The 19,408-nt window shown below is 54.2% G+C and overlaps 1 protein-coding gene across 6 annotated transcripts in view; it reads left to right on the top strand.

The window, feature by feature from the left end:
• The window catches only part of SLC25A25 (solute carrier family 25 member 25), a 35,886-nt gene extending 16,933 nt beyond the window's left edge, over positions 1 to 18,953 (top strand). Inside the window, exons 1-11 of one of the 6 annotated variants that reach the window (XM_035015723.1) lie at positions 505 to 903; positions 10,617 to 10,743; positions 10,830 to 10,917; positions 11,586 to 11,621; positions 11,886 to 11,997; positions 13,208 to 13,366; positions 15,164 to 15,316; positions 15,629 to 15,736; positions 15,835 to 16,002; positions 16,570 to 16,720; positions 16,824 to 18,953. In XM_035015723.1, the coding sequence (XP_034871614.1) occupies positions 685 to 903; positions 10,617 to 10,743; positions 10,830 to 10,917; positions 11,586 to 11,621; positions 11,886 to 11,997; positions 13,208 to 13,366; positions 15,164 to 15,316; positions 15,629 to 15,736; positions 15,835 to 16,002; positions 16,570 to 16,720; positions 16,824 to 17,008 (1,506 nt within the window). In that variant the 5' untranslated portion in view covers positions 505 to 684 and the 3' untranslated portion in view covers positions 17,009 to 18,953. Of the gene's footprint in view, positions 1 to 504; positions 904 to 6,636; positions 8,195 to 10,616; positions 10,744 to 10,829; positions 10,918 to 11,585; positions 11,622 to 11,885; positions 11,998 to 13,207; positions 13,367 to 15,163; positions 15,317 to 15,628; positions 15,737 to 15,834; positions 16,003 to 16,569; positions 16,721 to 16,823 lie in introns of those variants that run through there. The other 5 variants (XM_035015721.1, XM_035015719.1, XM_035015724.1 and 2 more) reach the window with 5 other exon arrangements.
• The last annotated feature ends 455 nt before the right edge of the window (positions 18,954 to 19,408 follow it).

Below are 19,408 nucleotides of genomic sequence, written 5' to 3'. Positions count from 1 at the left end.
TGAACGTTGTCCCGGAAACAAGCAGGCGGAGAGGAGGAAGTGGGGCTCCTGCGCGGCTGCAGTGCAGGGAGGATTGTGTGAGCCGGGAGGCTCGCTGGAGGTTGCCATCAGCACCTCCCTGCAGAACCGTCGGCTGCATGCAGGGGATCGGCCGCCTGTGATTGGAGGGACGTTGCTGGTTGGGATAATGAGCTCCGTAGTGTCGGCCGAGGTGATTGGCCGCGCCCTGCTGCAGTGAGAATGCGGTCGGGGTGCTCGGGTCCTCGCTGGTGTGATGATCATTAGTGGAGCGAGGACTGCTGAATAATTGGGAGCTCCAAGTTGCTTCTGCCTCCAGGAGAGATCAGTTGGGCTATTGCTTTTTCCTTTTTGAAAAAAGCCACACATTTGATCACCGTCCACGGGCAAAAGTGAGTTTTTACTGAAGAAGCTCCAGCTGCTCTCATTGCCAGCAGCCCTGGCCGCGGGGGCTCTCGGAGAGTGAGCTACTTCTCAGGCCAGGCAGGACAGCAGTGCTAGCAAATTGGAAAAAGCAGGAAACAGCCACTGCATGCAGAGCTTCCAGCTTTACAACTCCCCAGGCTAGCCGTCCGAGCAACCGTGTAGCCAGAGATCCTTGGTATTGTGGTCACATCCCTCCTCAAAAGTGACAGTCACCGCCGGCGACATTGGGAGGAAGCCGTGATGCTGCAGATGCTGTGGCATTTTCTGTCTAGCTTTCTCCCTAGGGCTGGGTGCCAAGGCTCCAGAGAGGGGAACAATAATGAAGTCAGAGGCACCCCGGCTCCAGCTCGGGGAGACCAGATGTCAAGCTTTTTGGGGAAACAGGACGGAAGGGCTGAGGCCACGGAAAAGAGACCCACCATTTTGCTGGTGGTTGGACCTGCAGAGCAGTTTCCTAAGGTAATGGTAACCTCAAGAGGACCTCCTACTTTAGGGGCTGGTCTAGGATCGGTTTCCTGGAAAAAACTGGAGTGTGGGGAGGAAGAGAGGACTTAGAAATCAATCAGTTTGGTATTGGAGGCTGGAGGGCAGAAGTGTTAGACAATGAAGAAGCCCAAGTCTTCAATCTAGAATCTTCCTGTGGCCACGGTAAAAGCTTTATCACCCTACCATGACTGCTTTGGTGTGGCCATTTGGGGAAGGAAGGTTGAAGGCAATAGAGGATTTACCTTAAGATTTGTCAGTTTGACCCCAGAGAGCCAGTTGAGAGGAAGAGACAAACGATAAGTGTGTCTTAGGTCTTAGCCTGTCTGAACAATGCAGGGAGGATCTTCAAAGTTGAACCCAACTGCCTGGAGCTGCGGAGGGCCAGCCTGTCCTGCATCCCTAAGGTCAGACCCCTTGCCTTTGGGTCTGCAAGGAAGGCAGTGGGAGGAGGAGTCAGAGGAAAGGGTGGAGTCTCAAGGTACAGAGGCCGGTACCCCTCGTGGGTCTGCGGGTCTGCTGAGTGCCAGAGCCTTCCGTTCATCTCATGCTCTGAGTGTGGCTTATTTCACCTCATCTTCCCGAGAGCCAAGGTAAGTGGTAACACCCCCATTTCATGGATGAGGAAACAGGTGCAGAAAGGTTGAGTAATTTGCCCAGGATTAAACAGTTATGGAGGGTAGAGGTGAGATTCCACCCCTAATCTGTGTGGAACTTTGCCCTGTACCTGCCTCACTTTACCTTAAGAAAGCAGTTTTAACGGGACCTGTCGCGTTCTTGGGATTAGAATGGAAAGCGCAGTTTGTCTGGGGTTTCTCCTGCCTGCGCTAGGAGCGACCTTGCTGACCTCCTGAGTTTGGGTTATTTTGAATCTATTCTCCTTGGGATAAAAATCAACTAGAAGAGGGAAAGAGGTTCTGCCCTGTGTCTGGCACATTGTAGATTCCCCCAAAATGTTGCTTGAATTGAATTGCTTCATCAAATAATAAATGTTTGGTTATCCTTTGCTGAGTGGGAGGGACTTCTGATGCCACGGCTTCTGTGGGCGTTGAGGTGTGAGCTTGGGGAGAAGCCTCAGTGTCCGTGTGTGTCTGTCTGTCTGACCATCTGTTCCCCCACACCCCCCCACCCCCCCCTGCTCATCCTGGTCAGCATGGATCTCAGAGTCTGTGTTCTGAGGTCTGCTTCAAGCTATGTCACTTTCTACCTTTCTGTCATCTTGGGATGAGCTCAGAAATGGCAGTGGTGCTCTTCTTTGTGAGGAGCTTTCTGATTTCCAGACCTGCTTCAGGGATCAAGGGATTGGCTGGCTCCCTTTTAAATTCACCTACTTTGGACTTTAATAATTAAACTGCTCCATTTCCCAAACTCATCCTGGCACCTCTTGCCAGCCCTCCCCGGGGGTGGCCTCACATCAGGACTTTCTGTTCTGAACAGCTTCACTCCTGGCCTGCCAGTTAGGGGCCATGGGGCTGAGCCAGAGACCCACAGCTTTCATGAACCTGCTCTCCCCAAGAGAGAGAGATCAGCTAGAGGGGGAGTGGGGGGGGGGCAGCCCCAGGAGGGAGACAGATCAGCCGGTTCTGTTTGAAGCAAGAAAGCAAGCCCATCTGGGCCATGTGGACTCTAAAAGCAGATAAACCAAGACCTGGGGGGCGCCGATGGTTAAGCATCTGCCTTCGGCTCAGGTCATGATCCCAGGGTCCTGGGATGGAGCCCCGCATCAAGCTCCTGCTCAGCGAGGAACCTGCTTCTCCTTTGCCCTCTGCTTGTGCTCTCTCGCTCTGTCAAATAAATAAATAAAATCTTTAAAAAAACAAACAAACAAATGAGACCTGGGACTAGCAGGAGCATTTCTGTGGATAAACTGACAGTCGGAATAGCGTGTTTTCGCAGCGTGTGGCCTTGCCTGCTGGCTGCAGTGACTGAGAGGTGGGGTTTGGCGTTTGTGATCCCTGGCCAAGGGGACCTGGCCTCGCTGTCTCCCTCAGGAGAACGCTGCGGAAACCTTATAGACACATCCCCCTTGGTCCTCAGCTTCCCAGTTCTCCAGCCGCACTACTTTGTTTTGCTCTCATTTCCCCCGTTGAAATATGTCTGCTAGTGAGTCAGGTTCCTGCAGGCTTTTATTCTAGGAACTGTTCCAGTGTTCCCCTTTACCTTTGTCTTACAGTTAATCTGCAGTTGGAGACGAAAGCCTTAGTGTGGAGTAAGAGGCACCCTCAGCGGCATTCAAGCTCGCAAATCCTGAGGGGCCGTCTTCTCAGAAGCTCAGAGAATTTTGCTCATTGTGTGTCTAATTGCCAAGTGTAGGCAGGTTTCATCGGAACCGGCTGCCCTGGGCTGTCATGGCAACCCGATCATCAAACGACACCCCGGCTGCAGCAGCCAGTGAGGTTCGAGAGCCTTCCAGGTGGGTGGGGCTAGAAGAGCCGGATGCTGGCAGGGCTCCTTCACATATTAATATTTTTGGCTTGGTCTGAGTCATTGCAGGGGAGGGGGGAGATACCTTATGACCTAATGTTTCACTCCCAAAGGTACTCTACCTGCCCTGTTCTTACTCATGGTATTTGGCACTTACGGGAAGCACCTGTTCTGGGGCATGAGCCAGCCTGGTAGAACGGGGACGACTTGTGGTGGCATTGGCGGATTTGAGGGGGACAGGATGCTGCCTGGAAGAGGAACTTCTACCTTAACGGAGGAAATGGAATCCGATAGCACTAGATCCTCAGGGATCTAGAGTTGCTGTCATTGCTTCTGCATGCAGTTGTCACAGGAACGGACATCAGAAGAGAGCAGCGAAAGTAGATCTGGGTCACAAAATTAGAATAAGCAAAAAGAGCAGAAAAGAATGGTAGCCAGCAGGATGAGGAGAGGGACAACACAGGACACCGTGAGCTGGTGTGAATTGTGAGGAACCGAACGCGAACCTTGCTTTAATCTTTCTTACTGGTATTTCCCCTCTGCATGGTCAGAAGCTGTAACACAGATCGGCTTTTGTGTTGTTTTCTAGCTAAGCCTGAGCCTGAACCTGCTCGGGTCTCACCTTTCCCACACACCTGCCACCTCTCAATATGAAGTATTGCTTACTGTAATTCTCCGCGTCAAGCTTACAGGCTTTCTTTGGAAACCGAGTTCTAAAATCTTATTGGCAGTATCAGGTTTGGGTGCCATTTTACATGGATGTAACAAGAGCTGGGTCCTGGGTGAGGCTCAGCCCTGCTGCCAACAGGTTCTGGGGCCTGGGCGAACCAGGTCACCTCTCCAAGTCTCTTTGCTCATCTCAGATTAAAGGGCGACCCGAGGAGCCCCTCTGGGCCCCACTGTCTATAACCCCAGGGATACAGCACTTACCGCGGATCCCAGGTGCCTAGAGGTTGGCTCACTTGGACAGAATTTCCAGTTTCTTTGTGCAAGTGGAATTCCGCAAGACCTGTGAGACTCAGGAGGGAGGGGTGGTTTAAATAAGCAAACACCAATTCAGGTTTGTCCAATGAAGACATTCTGTTGGACTCCATCTCAGTTGCACAATACAAATACATTGGAACCCTTAAAATTAATGTTGGAATAGAACTAACGTTAGCATTGTAAAATAATATTTTGACAAGCACACGCAGGGCTTTTCGGAGGACGTTTCTTGACCCCATGATACCATCGGTCTGTGGAGTAATGAGCTTTGTTATAATCAGGATTTCATCCTGTTTTTTTCTAGAAAACAGTTGCTCTTATCTGATAATGCTTTTTTTTTTTTTTTAAGATTTTATTTATTTATTTGACAGAGAGAGAAGGAACACAGCAGGGGGAGTGGGAGAGGGAGAAGCAGACTTCCTGAGGAGCAGGGAGCCCGATGTGGGGCTCAATCCCAGGACCCTGGGATCATGACCTGAGCGGAAGGCAGACGCTTAACCGACTGAGCCACCCAGGCGCCCCATCTGATAATGCTTTAGTAAGTTTCCCACAAAGTATAGAATGTAGGTTTCACTTTTATTTGGTATTGTCTTCGAACCTCTTCTTGTGTTAGTTCTATAAATACATCAGAAAACTCAATAGTACACAGAGAAAAATTCAGTGGTACAGTTATGTTTACCAAAATTATTTGAAAAATGCACTTTATTAGGAAACAAACATCTCCAAGTTAAACAACTTATTTTTTTCAGTCAAAACGTTTGCCATACTGTATTAGAATGACTGCAGTCATCACTGAAATGAGATACTTCAGCATCTCTCTTATTTTCGTTTCAGATGCAAATATGAATAATTTAACAAAGGAAGATCAGCATTTCAGAATGTAGCTCTTTTATTTATAAATGTGAACCTCCTTTTTTAAAATTTTATTTTTTAAAGATTTTATTTGACAGAGAGCACAAGCAGGGGGGGTGGCAGGCAGAGGGAGAGGGAGAAGCAGGCTCCCTGGGGAAGCCTGATGTGGGACTTGATCCCAGGATCCCGGGATCATGACTGGAGCCAAAGGCAGTCGCTTAACCAACTGAGCCACCCAGGCGCCCTTTTAATTTTATTTTTAAGTAATCTCTCCACACAACATGGGGCTCAAACTCACGACCCCGAGATCAAGAGTTGCTTGCTCTACCGACTGAGCCAGCCAGGTGCCCCTATAAATGTGAACCTACTTTTTTTTTTCCTAAGATTTTATTTACTTATTTGAGAGATGGCGAGAGCACAGACGGAGAGGGAGAGTGACAGGGAGAGGCAGGCTCCCCACTGAGCAGAGAGCCCTGAGATCATGGCCTGAGCTGAAGGCAGACGCTTAATCGACTGAGCCACCCAGGTGCCCCTACATATAAACCTCCTTTAAAATAAAAATAATAGGGGCACCTGGGTGGCTCAGTTGGTTAAGCGACTGCCTTCGGCTCAGGTCATGATCCTGGAGTCCCAGGATCGAGTCCCTCATCGGGCTCCCTGCCCCGCAGGGAGTCTGCTTCTCCCTCTGACCCTCCCCCCTCTCATGCTCTCTCTCTCTCATTCTCTCTCTCAAATAAATAAAAATCTTTAAAAAAAATAAAAATAAAATAAAATAAAAATAATACATGATCTTGTTGAGATGGATAAAATACTCTGACGAGTGCAGACACTCAGAAAAACATACTTTAGGTCTTCATCAAGAGTGGTCGTGTTTGTTTCCTGGGGTCTTAAAGGCCTGCCACTGGCTTCACTCATTCAGAGGCTATTTATATCCGCACCCTCCATGACCAAGTCAGGGTACAAAGGTTCAAAACCATAGCCTCCTGCCTTCAAGGACCCCAGTAGCAGAGATAAGTTGTACATGAACACAGCCCTGAACCAGAAATTCTGGATGGGGGCAGTTGAAGAGATAGATGACTGTCATGGACTTAGGTGGAGGCTGAGCAGAAATCGGGATAATCCAAGCTGTCTCCGGATTCCTCATCGGATCCTCCCCAGTGTAGCCCAAGACCTGTCTTTACAGACTCATCATCAAATCTCTTTTGGAAGGGCTGAAATGTCATGTAAGTCAATAAATGTTTCATAATGCTGTATTTAAGCATCAACATCTTTTTTTTTTTTTTTAAGATTTTATTTATTTGAGAGAGCGAGTGCAAGCAGGGGGGAGAGGCAGAGGGGGAGAGAAAGGGAGAAGCAGACCCAGGGAGCCCAATGCGGGGCTCTGTCACAGGTCCCTGGGATCATGATCTGAGCTGAAGGCAGATGCTTAACTGACTGAGCCACCCAGGTGCCCCACCCAACACCTTATTTTAAAATCCTTTTTTCTAGTTCTTAACAAAAAGCTTTTTAGCGAAGAAATTCATTTTACTTTTGGTGATTTCCAAATTATAACCATCCATTTTTATCCATCCTGGTAGTGAGACTTAGTCTATATTAGGAAGTGGTGCACTGTAGAAGGAACGTCTTTGTGACGCGGTCTGCCTCCTCAGCACGAATCTCCTGACATTTCCCGTGGGGAAGGGATGATGTGGAGATGGTAGGCTGAGCTGGAGAGGCTCACCCTTAGGTGATGACCCAAACCTGACTTTCCAGGACCTGAGATTTTTCTCTTATCCTCACGTCAAAGCGGTGTTCTGAAGCCGTGTTGCCCGATAGAACTTTATGGGTGATGGAAATGTTCAGTGAGTCCATGTGGCTGTGGAGTACCTGAAATGTGGTCACACAACTCAGGACCTGAATTTTTAATTTCATTTAATTAATTTAAAATTTAAAACTTCCCTCCTGAATAGCACAGACCTAGGCCAGAAAGCTTGCACTATACCAAACTTTGAAGTGTTCTGAGAGTGGGCTCTGAAGGCTATCTGGAGTCTTATGTGAGGGCCCAGCTGACCCCAGAGTAATGCTTCTGGGGAATCCCTCCCCACAACCACCTTTAGTGACGGTCCTTTCTGACCCCATGGTGTCAGCTCCTGGGTGCTTGCAGGACCCCCAGGGGAAGCCTACAGGGGAATGGGTTGCTTCTGAGGTGATCACATTGCAGAGTGGCCTGGAAAAGGTCACTGGCGCCAGCTGGAAGGCCAAGTCCAGGGCTCAGCCAGCTCCGGGACAGCTCCCTGGCAGATGAATGAACGGGAGCCCGCCGACATGGGGCCACTTCCAGGATGGCTGGGCACTCGGCTCCCAGGCAGCCCCTGCCGACTTGTACCCTCACAGCTAAACTGGGCCCCTTTCCAGGAAGCATCGACTCAGTCTGTACATCCACTGATTTTTCTGTTGGGAATGATTTCCTAAGGGGAGAAAACCATTGTATTGGGTGACGCGTTTGGGGACCTTGTGGAAAAACATGCTGAGGGCTGTTTGTTCATCTGGAGGGCTTGGCAGCGGAGGGTGAAGGTTCGTTGGGGCAGCACTCTCCCTCGGCCAGCTTCCGAAGAGTTAAGTCGGGGCGCCCGTGACGTCAGTCCTGATCTTTACACCCCTCCACTTGAGCAATCGCCGCCTCCTCACGGGGCCGGCGCTCATTGGCTGTGGGCAGGACTTCCCCTGGGCCGGCTTTTTTTCAGTTAAGTAAAAGAGCAGGGCCTGAGCAGCCGATGACAGCTGCGCCCCGGCTCCTCTGGAGCGAGCGTGCGGCCCGGGCAGCATTCCCTGGCTCCGCGGCGGCCCGCGCGCCCGGCTCCCCGTCAGCATGCTCTGCCTGTGCCTGTATGTGCCGCTCATCGGGGAGACCCAGACCGAGTTCCAGTACTTCGAGTCCAAGGGCCTTCCCGCCGAGCTGAAGTCCATCTTCAAACTCAGCGTCTTCATCCCCTCCCAGGAGTTCTCCACCTACCGCCAGTGGAAGCAGGTCTGGAGCGGCGGCCGAGTGAATGCATGCGTGGTGGTAGAGGGTGCGCGTGCGCGAACTCCCCCCCCCCCCCCCCCCCCCCCCCCCCCCCCCGGAAGGGAAAGAATGTGTGAAATGTGCAAGTTATTTCCCCAGTTGTCATGTGGCTGTAGCCGGGAAAGGGTTATGTCACGTCACGGGAATGACTGGCTTTCTTTCATATGACTTCCAAGGAAGGCCGGAGTTACTGGGGAGATACCTGTGGGAAATGGAAAGGAATTCTTTACTGGGGATGGGGGGGGGGGCAGTTCAAGAGAAACACAGGGCCGCGAAGGGGGACACAGCCCAGCCACTGTGGGGCCGTTTCTCAGAGCTGGGGGAGGGAGAGGCAGAGAAGCTCCTGTTGGAGGCCTAGAGTTGGAACTGGAGCTGCGGAGGCTGGAGCTGGCAGGGCCGTGTCCTGAGGAGGGGGAGCCCTCCGAAGACTTCCTTTGGGAGCAGCAAAAATCGTGACATTTTGAAGATGCGGAAATGACTCCAGAGCTTGTGGGGAGCCCCTTGCCTCCTAAAGGAGCACCCTGACTTCTCTGTTAATCAGATCTCATGCAGTCTCCCACTGCTCATGATGGCAGTGGAGGTCAGATGGTGTGCTGGGGATGGGGATTAGCATATCCTAGGAAGGAGACAGAAAGTAGGCCCGGTGGTTCTGAGGTAGAAGCAAGGACGTCGAGAATGTCTTGAAATCCCCTGCAGTGAACACATCCTTGGGTTCTCTGTATTACCGCACACCCGCCCCCACTGAGGCACATGGATCGTGTTGGTGGCAGAGAAGCCCAGAAACTGAAAAGCTCTGTGCCTAACATTCGCCTCCTAGATTCTATTTCCGCTCCTGCCATAAATCTAGAATGATAACCATATATGTAATTTGTACCATTCTTAGCCGAGAGCACAGATGTCTGCAGGAAGTTAACTCCAGATAGCAGATGCAAAATGTGCCAGCCCCTGTCTCGCATTCCTGCCACACCCCCGGCGTTGTTCTTTGGATCATGTTAGGTGACATGGTATTTGTCCAGGCTTCCTCCTAGTTCCCTCAGTGGCTGAGCAGTCACAAAGGGCCATCAGGTGGTTCAGAGAGTAACCATGATCTTAATCATGGGAGAGCACCAGCTAGCCAATGGTCCATCCATTCCGAAACCCACTGGCTCAGAGACTTCTAAAGCCAGATTGGTTTGTGACTAGTGAGCCTGTTTCTCACCGAGAGAATTGGGCAACACAGGAAGACTATGACCATTTTCCTTAGGAGGTTCTTGGTCCAGATTTTGGGGTGTTGCTAGGTTGCAGTGACTCATGTGTGTCACCCACCTTCTTGAGATTAGCTTTTAGGGCGGCCGCGGGATCTCCAGGGAGGTGGCTCTGGAGTCTTAACAGGCCCAGCCTGAATCTCGCCCACCACTTTCCTGCCTGTGTAACCATGGATAAATTAACCTCTCTGAGCTTGTTTCCTTCTCTGTAAAAAATGGGGGGAATGACAGTACCTGCCTCCCAGAGCTGCTTGAGAGGGTTCAGCAGGGTACTAGGGGTAAAGCATTTAGCGGGCCCTGTGGCACCAGGCCAAGGGCTCGCTCGTTTGGGGAGAATTTCCAGGGGCTGAGCATGCAAAACTGCAGCTGCTGAACAAAGCTCACCTCTAGGGGCAGGCACAGAGTTCTGTTCAAGGGGTCTCTTCAAGCCTTCTTGGGTCAGGAAGCTACTAAGAGCTGGCCTGCTTTTCAGTACCTGGTTATGTCACCTGGCTCCCCTGGGATCAGAGGCTGGCAGTGCCATCAAGCCCATGCCCACGCCCAAGAATAGGCCCCCTTGGCTCCTACCAGGGTCCCCTGGCCATGTTTCTGCCACGCAGGCATCGGCAGGGGCCAGCTCTGCCCCCATACCTTTACCCTGGTCACCCATTTGTTCTTGGGCCTGTGCCACTGTTAGGGATAAAAAGAGCAAGCTGCAGCATTCCTCGTGGCATCTGGAGCGCCCGAGGCCATCCCCACATTTGGGCAGAGAGCATGCGGGCTGAGGCCGGGCGCCAGGGACCCTGCTGCAGGGGAGCACACAGCTGACCTTGGTTGTACAATAAGTTAGTCTTCAGGACACTTGGAATGAGAAAGTGCCAAGCCGGCCGCTTGCTGGCCTGTGTCTGAAGGGCGCCTCCCGGGGGTGCCTTTTTCCGTTTGCTTGTGAGGGGAAGCAAGATGGGCTTTTGCTTGGGTTCTGGCTAGGCCTTGGGGATCCAAGTGGTGGCATTGGGGATAGAGCCGAGGAAGCATCTCAGGTCCTTGTGGCCACCTCTGTGCATGGGTTAGCACAGTTGTTTCCTGGGGACGGGCCGCCACGAGGAACGAGGAAAAGCTGGGGCCCGAGCTCAAGGAGGAAACTTTAACTTTTTTTTTAATAGAAAATTGTGCAAGCTGGAGATAAAGACCTCGATGGGCAGCTCGACTTTGAAGAGTTTGTCCATTATCTCCAAGATCACGAGAAGAAGCTGAGGCTGGTGTTCAAGAGTTTGGACAAGAAGAATGATGGTGAGCGTTGCCTCCAGAACCAGTGGCCGCCCGGGTCTCAGGCCTCTTGCGGGCCGGGCCCCTGGCTGAAGCCTTTGTTGTTGCAGGAAGGATCGACGCTCAGGAGATCATGCAGTCCCTGCGGGACCTGGGAGTCAAGATATCCGAACAGCAGGCCGAAAAGATTCTCAAGAGGTGAGAACTTTGTCAGCCTCTGTATCTGGCTTAACAAATGCATGATGAAAGAAACGTTCTTGGACCAACCCCGTGGCGCCCTTCATTGTATTGACCCCGTTTCTCCAAACTTCGGCTTCTGGTGGTTTGACGCCATGAGTAGGTAGCTCCTCCCCAGGAGCAGCCGCTCCCTGAGTTCCAGGTCAGAGTCACAAATCACCTGGAAGTGTGCCCGCTCACCGGTGACCCGTGAAGAGAAAAGACCAGTTGGGGGGATTTCAAGTGGGTGAAAGGCGAGCAAGGACCGCTCTCTCTGCCTGGTGGGGACGGGAAGGGGCTCGGGTGGCAGTCTGCGTACGGTGGACTTCTCCCTGAGAATGCTGACTTTTCTCCCCCCTGTAATCAGATGTGCTGCCCAAGACAGCTCCCGGGGGAGCCCTGGTCCTGGGGGGAGAGCATATATAGTGGCCGTGGCGGGAAATCGCGCAGATTGGCCTTAGGAGCGCTGCCCCCGCCGCCCGCGCCTTTCCAGATCCCCGGGGCCGGAAGCGGCTGGTCAGGGACAGCTGTCTCTCGTCCGGCTCCCTGGGCATTGTGCCGTGCTATGTGCCTGCTTCGCTAACATCTGCTCAGAGCACTTATCTGTGTTTCTCCTCTCTCCTCTGCATCCTCCTTTGTCTGTCTGTCAGAATACGAACGGGCCACTTCTGGGGCCCTGTAACCTAGTAAGTATCCGTGTCACCCTGGTGACCCCCTCCCTCCTGGACCTCTGTGCCTGATCAGAACAGGGTTCTTGTGGGTCACTGTATTCCCGTTTCCGTGCAAAGTGGGGTGTGGAACCACCTCGCCTCTTCACTGGGGCCGAGGCACCTCCCGTGGTTTCCTCAGTGGCCCAGCGCCTGCCCTGGGCTCGCCTGGAGGGGGGATAGTGCAGCTCACGTATGGGCCTGTTTACCCCGGGGGCAACCGACCATGCGCTTGTCTTGCAGCATGGATAAAAATGGCACGATGACCATCGACTGGAACGAGTGGAGAGACTACCACCTTCTGCACCCCGTGGAAAACATCCCCGAGATCATCCTGTACTGGAAGCATTCCACGGTGAGTCCCGTGCCCCGGGCCGTGAAGGCACTTTCTCCCTCCTCCATTCACACGTCCGCTCTCAAGGCGTCAGCCCCCATCCCGGTGTGGGGGTGAGAGTGGGGTTTTCGGCTTGCCTCTTCTTTAGCACAAGACTCCACTCCTCCGCCAGCCCCACAGAGCCCTCCACGTGTGCCCTCCATTCCCCCACGCCAGCCCTGACCACCCAGACACGGGGTTCCCTCTGCCCCAGATGCCCTCCCGCCCCACATGCTGCCTGTCCTTCAGGGTCCGCTCCAGACACCGCTTCCCCAATCCTGCTCGTTCTCCCAAAGCCCGCATGCGCCTGGGGCAGCGGGGACAATACTAAAACAAATAGAGCCATTAAGTTTCTTCCCCCAGCGCCCCATTTTTTGTGTCCTTTCTTTCTGTCAAAGAAAATGTCCTGTACATGCTACTCTGTCACCCCTGTCAGCACTGCTGTTCAGAAAGCCCATCACACCTCCCTGGTTGTGGCCATGTTGACCCCCCACCTGCGAGCCCCTTCTTTCAGGGTACGCCCGCCCCATCTGCCGTCTTAGCTACCCCAGACTGTCCGCTCTGGGAGGGGAGGCCGGGGGCGCGCCTCTGGTCTGTCTCCCGCAGTGCCCAGGGCAGGGTCTTATCCTCAGGGCACCTCTGGCTCTCCAGTTGGCTGATGGGAGCAGAGCTGGCTCTGACCAGGCGGGATGCCACCCAGGAGAGCGGCTGTTCTGTAGGCATTGCAGTCTCTGATATTTGCCGAGGCCTTGTGCAATGTTCTGCCAGCGTGATCTGGTTCCACGTCGGGTTTCAGAATTTTTACCCCTGACTTGACCCTTTCAATACAGGCAGTCTGGTGATCCTCAGCTAAAATGCCTTTGTAAGCCGTTCTTGCAAGAGCTGGGGGCAAGTCTCTGCAAGGCTGTCCAAATGGTTTTATAACCGCTTTCTTCCAGCCTCGCTCTCAGATTCTCTCCCTGGGCCTCTGCAGGGCTCACACAGGGGTCGGAGCTGTACCACCTCCACACGGTGAATGGGAAGGGGCATACTCGTACCCCCACCCTGGGCCTGGGGCATTGTCACCATCTGTGTGGCCCCTGGGGCCCGGCCATTCTGGACGGTGCCAGGTTACGGACCTGGCTGTCTGCCAGCAGCTTGGCCACGAGCATCAGGAGCCTGCTTGTTTTATCTCTGCTGGTCTTCCTTGCAGATCTTTGATGTGGGTGAGAATCTGACAGTCCCCGATGAATTCACCGTGGAGGAGAGGCAGACAGGGATGTGGTGGAGACACCTGGTGGCTGGAGGCGGGGCCGGGGCTGTATCCAGAACTTGCACGGCGCCCCTGGACAGACTCAAGGTGCTCATGCAGGTACGTGGGAAAACGGGCCTCAGACCACCCGGTTTCCACCCCGTGGGTCCTCAGTGAGTCGGTTTTCTCCTCCTTTGTCTTTTGCTCTTTGGGCTCATACTTTTCTTTTCTTTTCTTTTTTTTTTTTTTTTAAGATTTTATTTATTTATTTGACAGAGAGAGACAGCAAGAGCAGGAATACAAGCAGGGGGAGTGGGAGAGGGAGAAGCAGGCCTCCCGCTGAGCAGGGAGCCCGATGTGGGACTCGATCCCAGGACCCTGGGATCATGACCTGAGCCGAAGGCAGACGCTTAACGACTGAGCCACCCAGGCGCCCGGGGCTCATACTTTTCTAACCCAATAAATTAGATTGGAATTATTGCTCAGACAAGGGCAACAGAAGATCCAGGTCTAAGTGCCCTTTTGCATGTAGTTTATTTCATCTTATCCAGGGCACGAAAGCCAGGGGTCACATTACAGGGCTGAAATGTGGACAGGTGAAGCCAGTGAGAACCGGGGTGGCAGGAACCTGTTGCCCTAGGCACATCTTGTGTAGGCAGCACACGGGGTGGATGCGAGCAGACCCCCACCTGGCCCAGACACCTTTACCTTGGCCGGGTGCCCAACTCCACGTCTGCAGGGCAGAGATAAGCTAGGTCCACGTCAGGGACAGGCTTGCGAAATTGACCTGCACGAGGATGGCCTGTCGGACTTCAGTGTCGCCTGAATGTGTCTGCCCGCCCCCCCCGACCCCCTCCCCCCGGCCTTTTGCTTGTGTGCAAGTGCTGGTGTTTCTGAGCCCTGCTCAGAAAAGGTGCCATCCTCTTGGGATCATGAGCACTGGGTCTTGTATGGAAGTGATCAATCACTGAGTTCTACTCCAGAAACCAAGATTACACTGTACATTAACTACCTAAAATTCTTTATTTATTTTATTTTTTGTTCAAGATTTTATTTACGTGTCAGAGAGAGAGCATAAGCAGTGGGAGCGGCAGGCAGAGGGAGAAGCAGGCTCCCTATTGAGCAAGGAGCCTGATGCAGGGCTCGATCCCAGGACCCTGGGATCATGACCTGAGCCAAAGGCAGACGCTTAACGACTGAGCCACCCAGGCGTCCCACTACCTAAAATTGTTTTAAAAAGAAAAGAAAGGAAGAAAAAAAGGTGCCATCCTTTCCTCCCCATCTTGCCCTCCTGAGCCTGCGTTGTTTTGAAGCCTGTTAAACATGAACTCCCTTCTCTTGTAGAAGTGGGGGGTGGGAGGGCGGAATGGTTTGGGGAGAAAAGCTTTGGGGAATGAAACCTGACTGGGGTCCCGCCTTCACAGCTATGTGACCTCGTGACCTGCTTCCTCACTCCAGTGCCTGGACTTCCATTCCTCTGTAAAACCCAAGGGGCTTGAACAAATTGTCTCCCCAGTACCTGGGATGGGCCTTACAGTGATCCGTGGGTTTATGATGGTTGAAACTGGTTGTGGGTTTGGAAAAGCCCAGTATATGACTCTCGGCACTTCTATACGTGTTTGAAATTTTTCCATGGTAAAAAGCTCAGTTGAAGAAAGGTGGTTAAGGTAGTGGCCGAGGTGGTTAAGGTAGTGGCCGCGGGGTGTTTAGCACAATGTTGGCACACAGGAGGTGCCCCGTGAAGAACGAGGGTAGCCATGTTGGATTCTCCCGGTGCCGAGTTAGCCTTCAGAACCCGGCCAGGAGAGAGCTGCCTGCTGACCCCGATGTGCGGGCCTGCGGGAGAGGCTCTCTGTCCCATGATGGCCGCCCCCTGGCCACGGGCTTCTTTCTGACTACTTGTCCTTCCCTCCTCAGGTCCACGCCTCCCGCAGCAACAACATGTGCATCGTGGGCGGGTTCACCCAGATGATTCGAGAAGGTGGGGCCAAATCCCTCTGGCGGGGCAACGGCATCAACGTCCTCAAAATTGCCCCCGAGTCGGCCATCAAATTCATGGCCTACGAGCAGGTGAGGACCCCGCTTCCCCAGGCGAGGCGCCGGTCGTCAGCTGTTTCCTGAGCTTCCCTGGGCCGAGGTCCCTGCCCTGCTGATGCCCTGGAAGCTGGAGCCAGTCACTGAACCCAGGGGACAGCAGGGAGAGGCAGGTGGCTGGGTCCGGCCCCCACTCTGCTGCCAGCCCCAGCATGGGTCAGTTCCTTCTATTTCTGGACAGTGTCAGATGTGTCAGGAATACCAGGTCTTGGCTCTGGGAGGAACCCTGGGGCAGGGGCAGCTGAGCTGGTCTCAGGGGTATATCCGTTCATTTGCTCTCTCTTCTAGATCAAGCGTCTCGTGGGGAGTGACCAGGAGACTCTGAGGATTCACGAGAGACTCGTGGCAGGGTCCTTGGCCGGGGCCATCGCCCAGAGCAGCATCTACCCGATGGAGGTGAGGGCTGTCTTGGTCCTAGAGTGGGCAGTGCGCATGGGCTGAGGGTGAGGAGTGGGCCGTGCTCACGCTCCCATCACTCCTTTTGGGTTCTCCAGGTTCTGAAGACCCGGATGGCCTTGCGCAAGACAGGCCAGTACTCAGGCATGCTGGACTGTGCCAGGAAGATCCTGGCCAGAGAGGGAATGGCTGCCTTCTACAAAGGCTATGTTCCCAACATGCTGGGGATCATCCCCTATGCTGGGATAGACCTAGCCGTCTACGAGGTGAGGCCCTAGCGGGCTCAGGCTCCTTGACCAAGTAGCAGAGATTCAGAAACCCCTCCTACCCAGGCCCCTGCCTGGTCTCACTCCATGACAGACACTGGGGGATGGCTGCAACAAGGAACCAAGCGTGACTCCTTCCAGACTCCTCTGTTCTCTGCAAGGGTCTCCTGTCACACTGCCTGCCCCTGGCAGCCCCCAGGTTCTGCAGCCTCAGGGACTCAAGTGGGCAGATCACCAGACTACGACGCCAGGAGAGCTCACTGGGCCCCCAGCAGACTTCCGACCGCAGAAGTCAGGCTCTCTGGGTGGGGAGGTGGCTGTTGCCCCGCCTCGTCCCCACTCCCTGTCCTATCCAGGAATCCCCAGTGACAGCAGAAACAAAGGGCAGGCAGGCCAAACGAATCCGGTTACAGTAGCCTCGAGGATCCCATCTGACAAGGAAATGCCTCCTGTGCGGATCCAATAACTACACCCCCACCCCCAGACCCTCGTCTCTTCTTGCCTCGTAAGCTTTTTCTGGGGCTCACGGGCGCTTTGCCTCATCCCTGTCCCCCTTTCCCCTGCCAGACGCTCAAGAACGCCTGGCTACAGCGCTACGCCGTGAATAGCGCGGACCCTGGTGTGTTTGTGCTTCTGGCCTGTGGCACCATGTCCAGCACTTGCGGCCAGCTGGCCAGCTACCCACTGGCCCTGGTCAGGACCCGGATGCAAGCCCAAGGTAATGCTGGTGCTGGGCCAGGCCCCAGGGACCCATCTCCCCGGGCAGGTTGGGCTCCAGGAAGGAGCTGGTAAAGCCCTGATGGGTGCCTCTCTCACGACAGCCTCCATTGAGGGCGCTCCAGAGGTGACCATGAGCAGCCTCTTCAGACAGATCCTGCGGACCGAGGGGGCCTTTGGCCTGTACCGGGGGCTGGCCCCCAACTTCATGAAGGTGATCCCAGCCGTGAGCATCAGCTACGTGGTATACGAGAACCTGAAGATCACCCTGGGCGTGCAGTCGCGGTGATGGGACGGTGGGGGCAGGGGGGGCAGCCCCGCCTCGCACGGCGGACTCACGGATCCTGGGCCCGCAGCCCCGGGATATGTAGCCATCCATTCTGTGAATGTGCCAACACTAAGCTGACTGAAGCCAAGCTGTGAAAAGCCTGGGATGAGCCCGCAAGGCAGTGGGGCAAGGCCCAGCAGGCCCACCGGGTGTGTCCTGACCCTGGCTGGCCGGCACATCCTTTCCAGGGGCCAGCAGGACACGGGCACACGCACGCACACGGGGACGGGACATTGCCCACGGTGCCTGCTGGACAGTGGGGCCCAGAGCCGGCTTCGTTCTTCCATCTCGCTGCCAGACCACCAGCCGCAGGCCCTGCCCTCTGGCCTGCTGGGCGCCTACCCCGTGCCCACCTTGCTTCCTTCCTCGCTGCTGTGTTAGTATGGTAGGAGGAGGGCCACCAGCCCTCTCGCCGTGTTAGCGCTCACTCCTCTCCCCTCAGTCCGTGGGGGCCTCACGCCCTGGCTTCCTGGCCTACGGGTTCCCCTCTGGCTAGGTTGTGCAGGGGGAGAGGGAGGAGTCCGGCTTCTGTGCTCACCCTCATCTGAGCCCCGCTGTTGGCCTCTGAGCTCCCCAACAGATGGGCCCCTGGATGTGCGTGTGCATGCAGGGGGCAGGGCCAAGCCCCTGCATTGGCTGCCCGCCTGTCCTCCCAGTGCATGGCTTCACAGAAGGCAAGGACTGGCTCCCACAAAGCAGAGGGCCTTGCTGCTCCTGCCACCAGGGGTGTCCTGGTGCTCTGAGCTGGCCCCAGACTCCATCAGGACTGGCGCCGGCTCAGAACCACCTCCCTGTCCCCGCTCTGGAATGAGAGCCGGGTGGGCACCACGGAGCTGCAGGAAGGGCAGCCCCTGTCCCGCGTCTGCGCACCCTGATGAGAGGAGGAAAAGGTGTTCAAGGCCTTAATTATGTATTGTTGGGCAAAGGGTTTTGTTCAGAAGGACAAGCTGGACAAATGTGTACGTTCTGTGCTTCCTGAGGGAAGACAAAGGGGGTAGAGAGCCTGGCTGACTTCATTAAAGTCTGTTTCCGAGCCTCTGGGGATTCGTGTCCAATCCCAATCGGGGCAGAGTGGGACCAGCCTCACATTCCACTGATGCAGGGTGTCACTGCTTGGAGCCTATTTATTTCGTATTTATTTGAACAGAGTTATGTCCTAACTATTTTTATAGATTTGTTTAGTTAATAGCCTGTCATTTTCAAGTTCATTTTGTATTCATATTTATGTTCATGGTTGATTGTACCTTCCCAACACCCTCCAGGTGGGGTGGGGAGAGGGAGGAGGGGCCGTGGGAGTGACCTTTCCTGCCACTGGCCACACTGACGTCAAGTCTGTCCAAAGAAATTCCTGGGAACTGGCGACAGATAAAAGGTCAGGGGGGGAGGGGCCCTGGTCGGGGGATGACCCTGGGCAGGCTGGGACAGGGCTCGCACCCAGGAAGCCTTAGGATCTGAGGGTTCAATAAGGGGCAGGAAGAGTGGCAGAAATCTCAATTCCACTGAAGATGAAAGTGCAAACCATTTCTTGGGCTGGGAGGATCTCTCTATTTTATCCTTTCGAATGACAAGGCGCTGAGGGGCCTATCACTGTGAGTTTGGGGTGGGAGCTCCAGGAGAGGGCGGCCAATACCCCGCCCCTGCCTGTGAAGTGGGCTCCCTCCCTCCCTCCCAGGCCCCCCCGCCCGCCGCCGCCACCCCTGCTCAGCAGTGCTGGTCAACTTGCGACTCGGGGTCGCATTTCCATTCCACCATAATGACCTAGTGAGGACAATGCAAATAGGATGCAAAGATCAATGCAAAAATTACTGTTATATATCAGTCTAGCGATAACTGGAATTTGTGAAAAAGCAAAGAATTGGAAGTTGTCACTTAAAACAGCCTTCTAATAAAGTTGTTTCAAAGCTGATGACGGAGCCATGATTTATCTGGTACGGGCTTGGGTGGTGGGGGAGGGGGCGTTTGCATGTTAGAAGATGAAGCCATGTTTGTCAACAGAGAAAATGAGAAAGCTAGCCCCTCTGGGCTTCTCGGAAGCTCTCCCTCTTGAAAGTAGATATTTATAGGATTTGGGGTGCTCTGCCCAGATCGCCAGAGCCCCCCTGAGCTGTGAGCCCAGTGGTTCTTCCTCAGCCCTCCCCCAGTTGAGTCTGTCTTGGGAGGAGCTGATCACTCCCTACCCCTGAGGCCTCTGCGAGGCTGTGTGCTGTCCATTCCCGGGCTGCCCCTCCCCAGCCTCCCTGGTGCACCCTTGCATACTTAGGGATGCTGCAGGGCCCCCTGCCTGGCGTTCTTGTTTTGTTTTTAAAGATTTTATTTATTTGAGAGAGAGAACAAGAGCACATGAGTGGTGGGGGAGGGGCA

This window comes from Mirounga leonina, unplaced genomic scaffold (genome assembly GCF_011800145.1).
Source record: "Mirounga leonina isolate KUSES-001 unplaced genomic scaffold, KU_Mleo_1.0 Mir_170, whole genome shotgun sequence".
NCBI classification, from domain to species: Eukaryota; Metazoa; Chordata; class Mammalia; order Carnivora; family Phocidae; genus Mirounga; species Mirounga leonina.
This window is presented reverse-complemented; position numbering and strand designations above follow the sequence as displayed.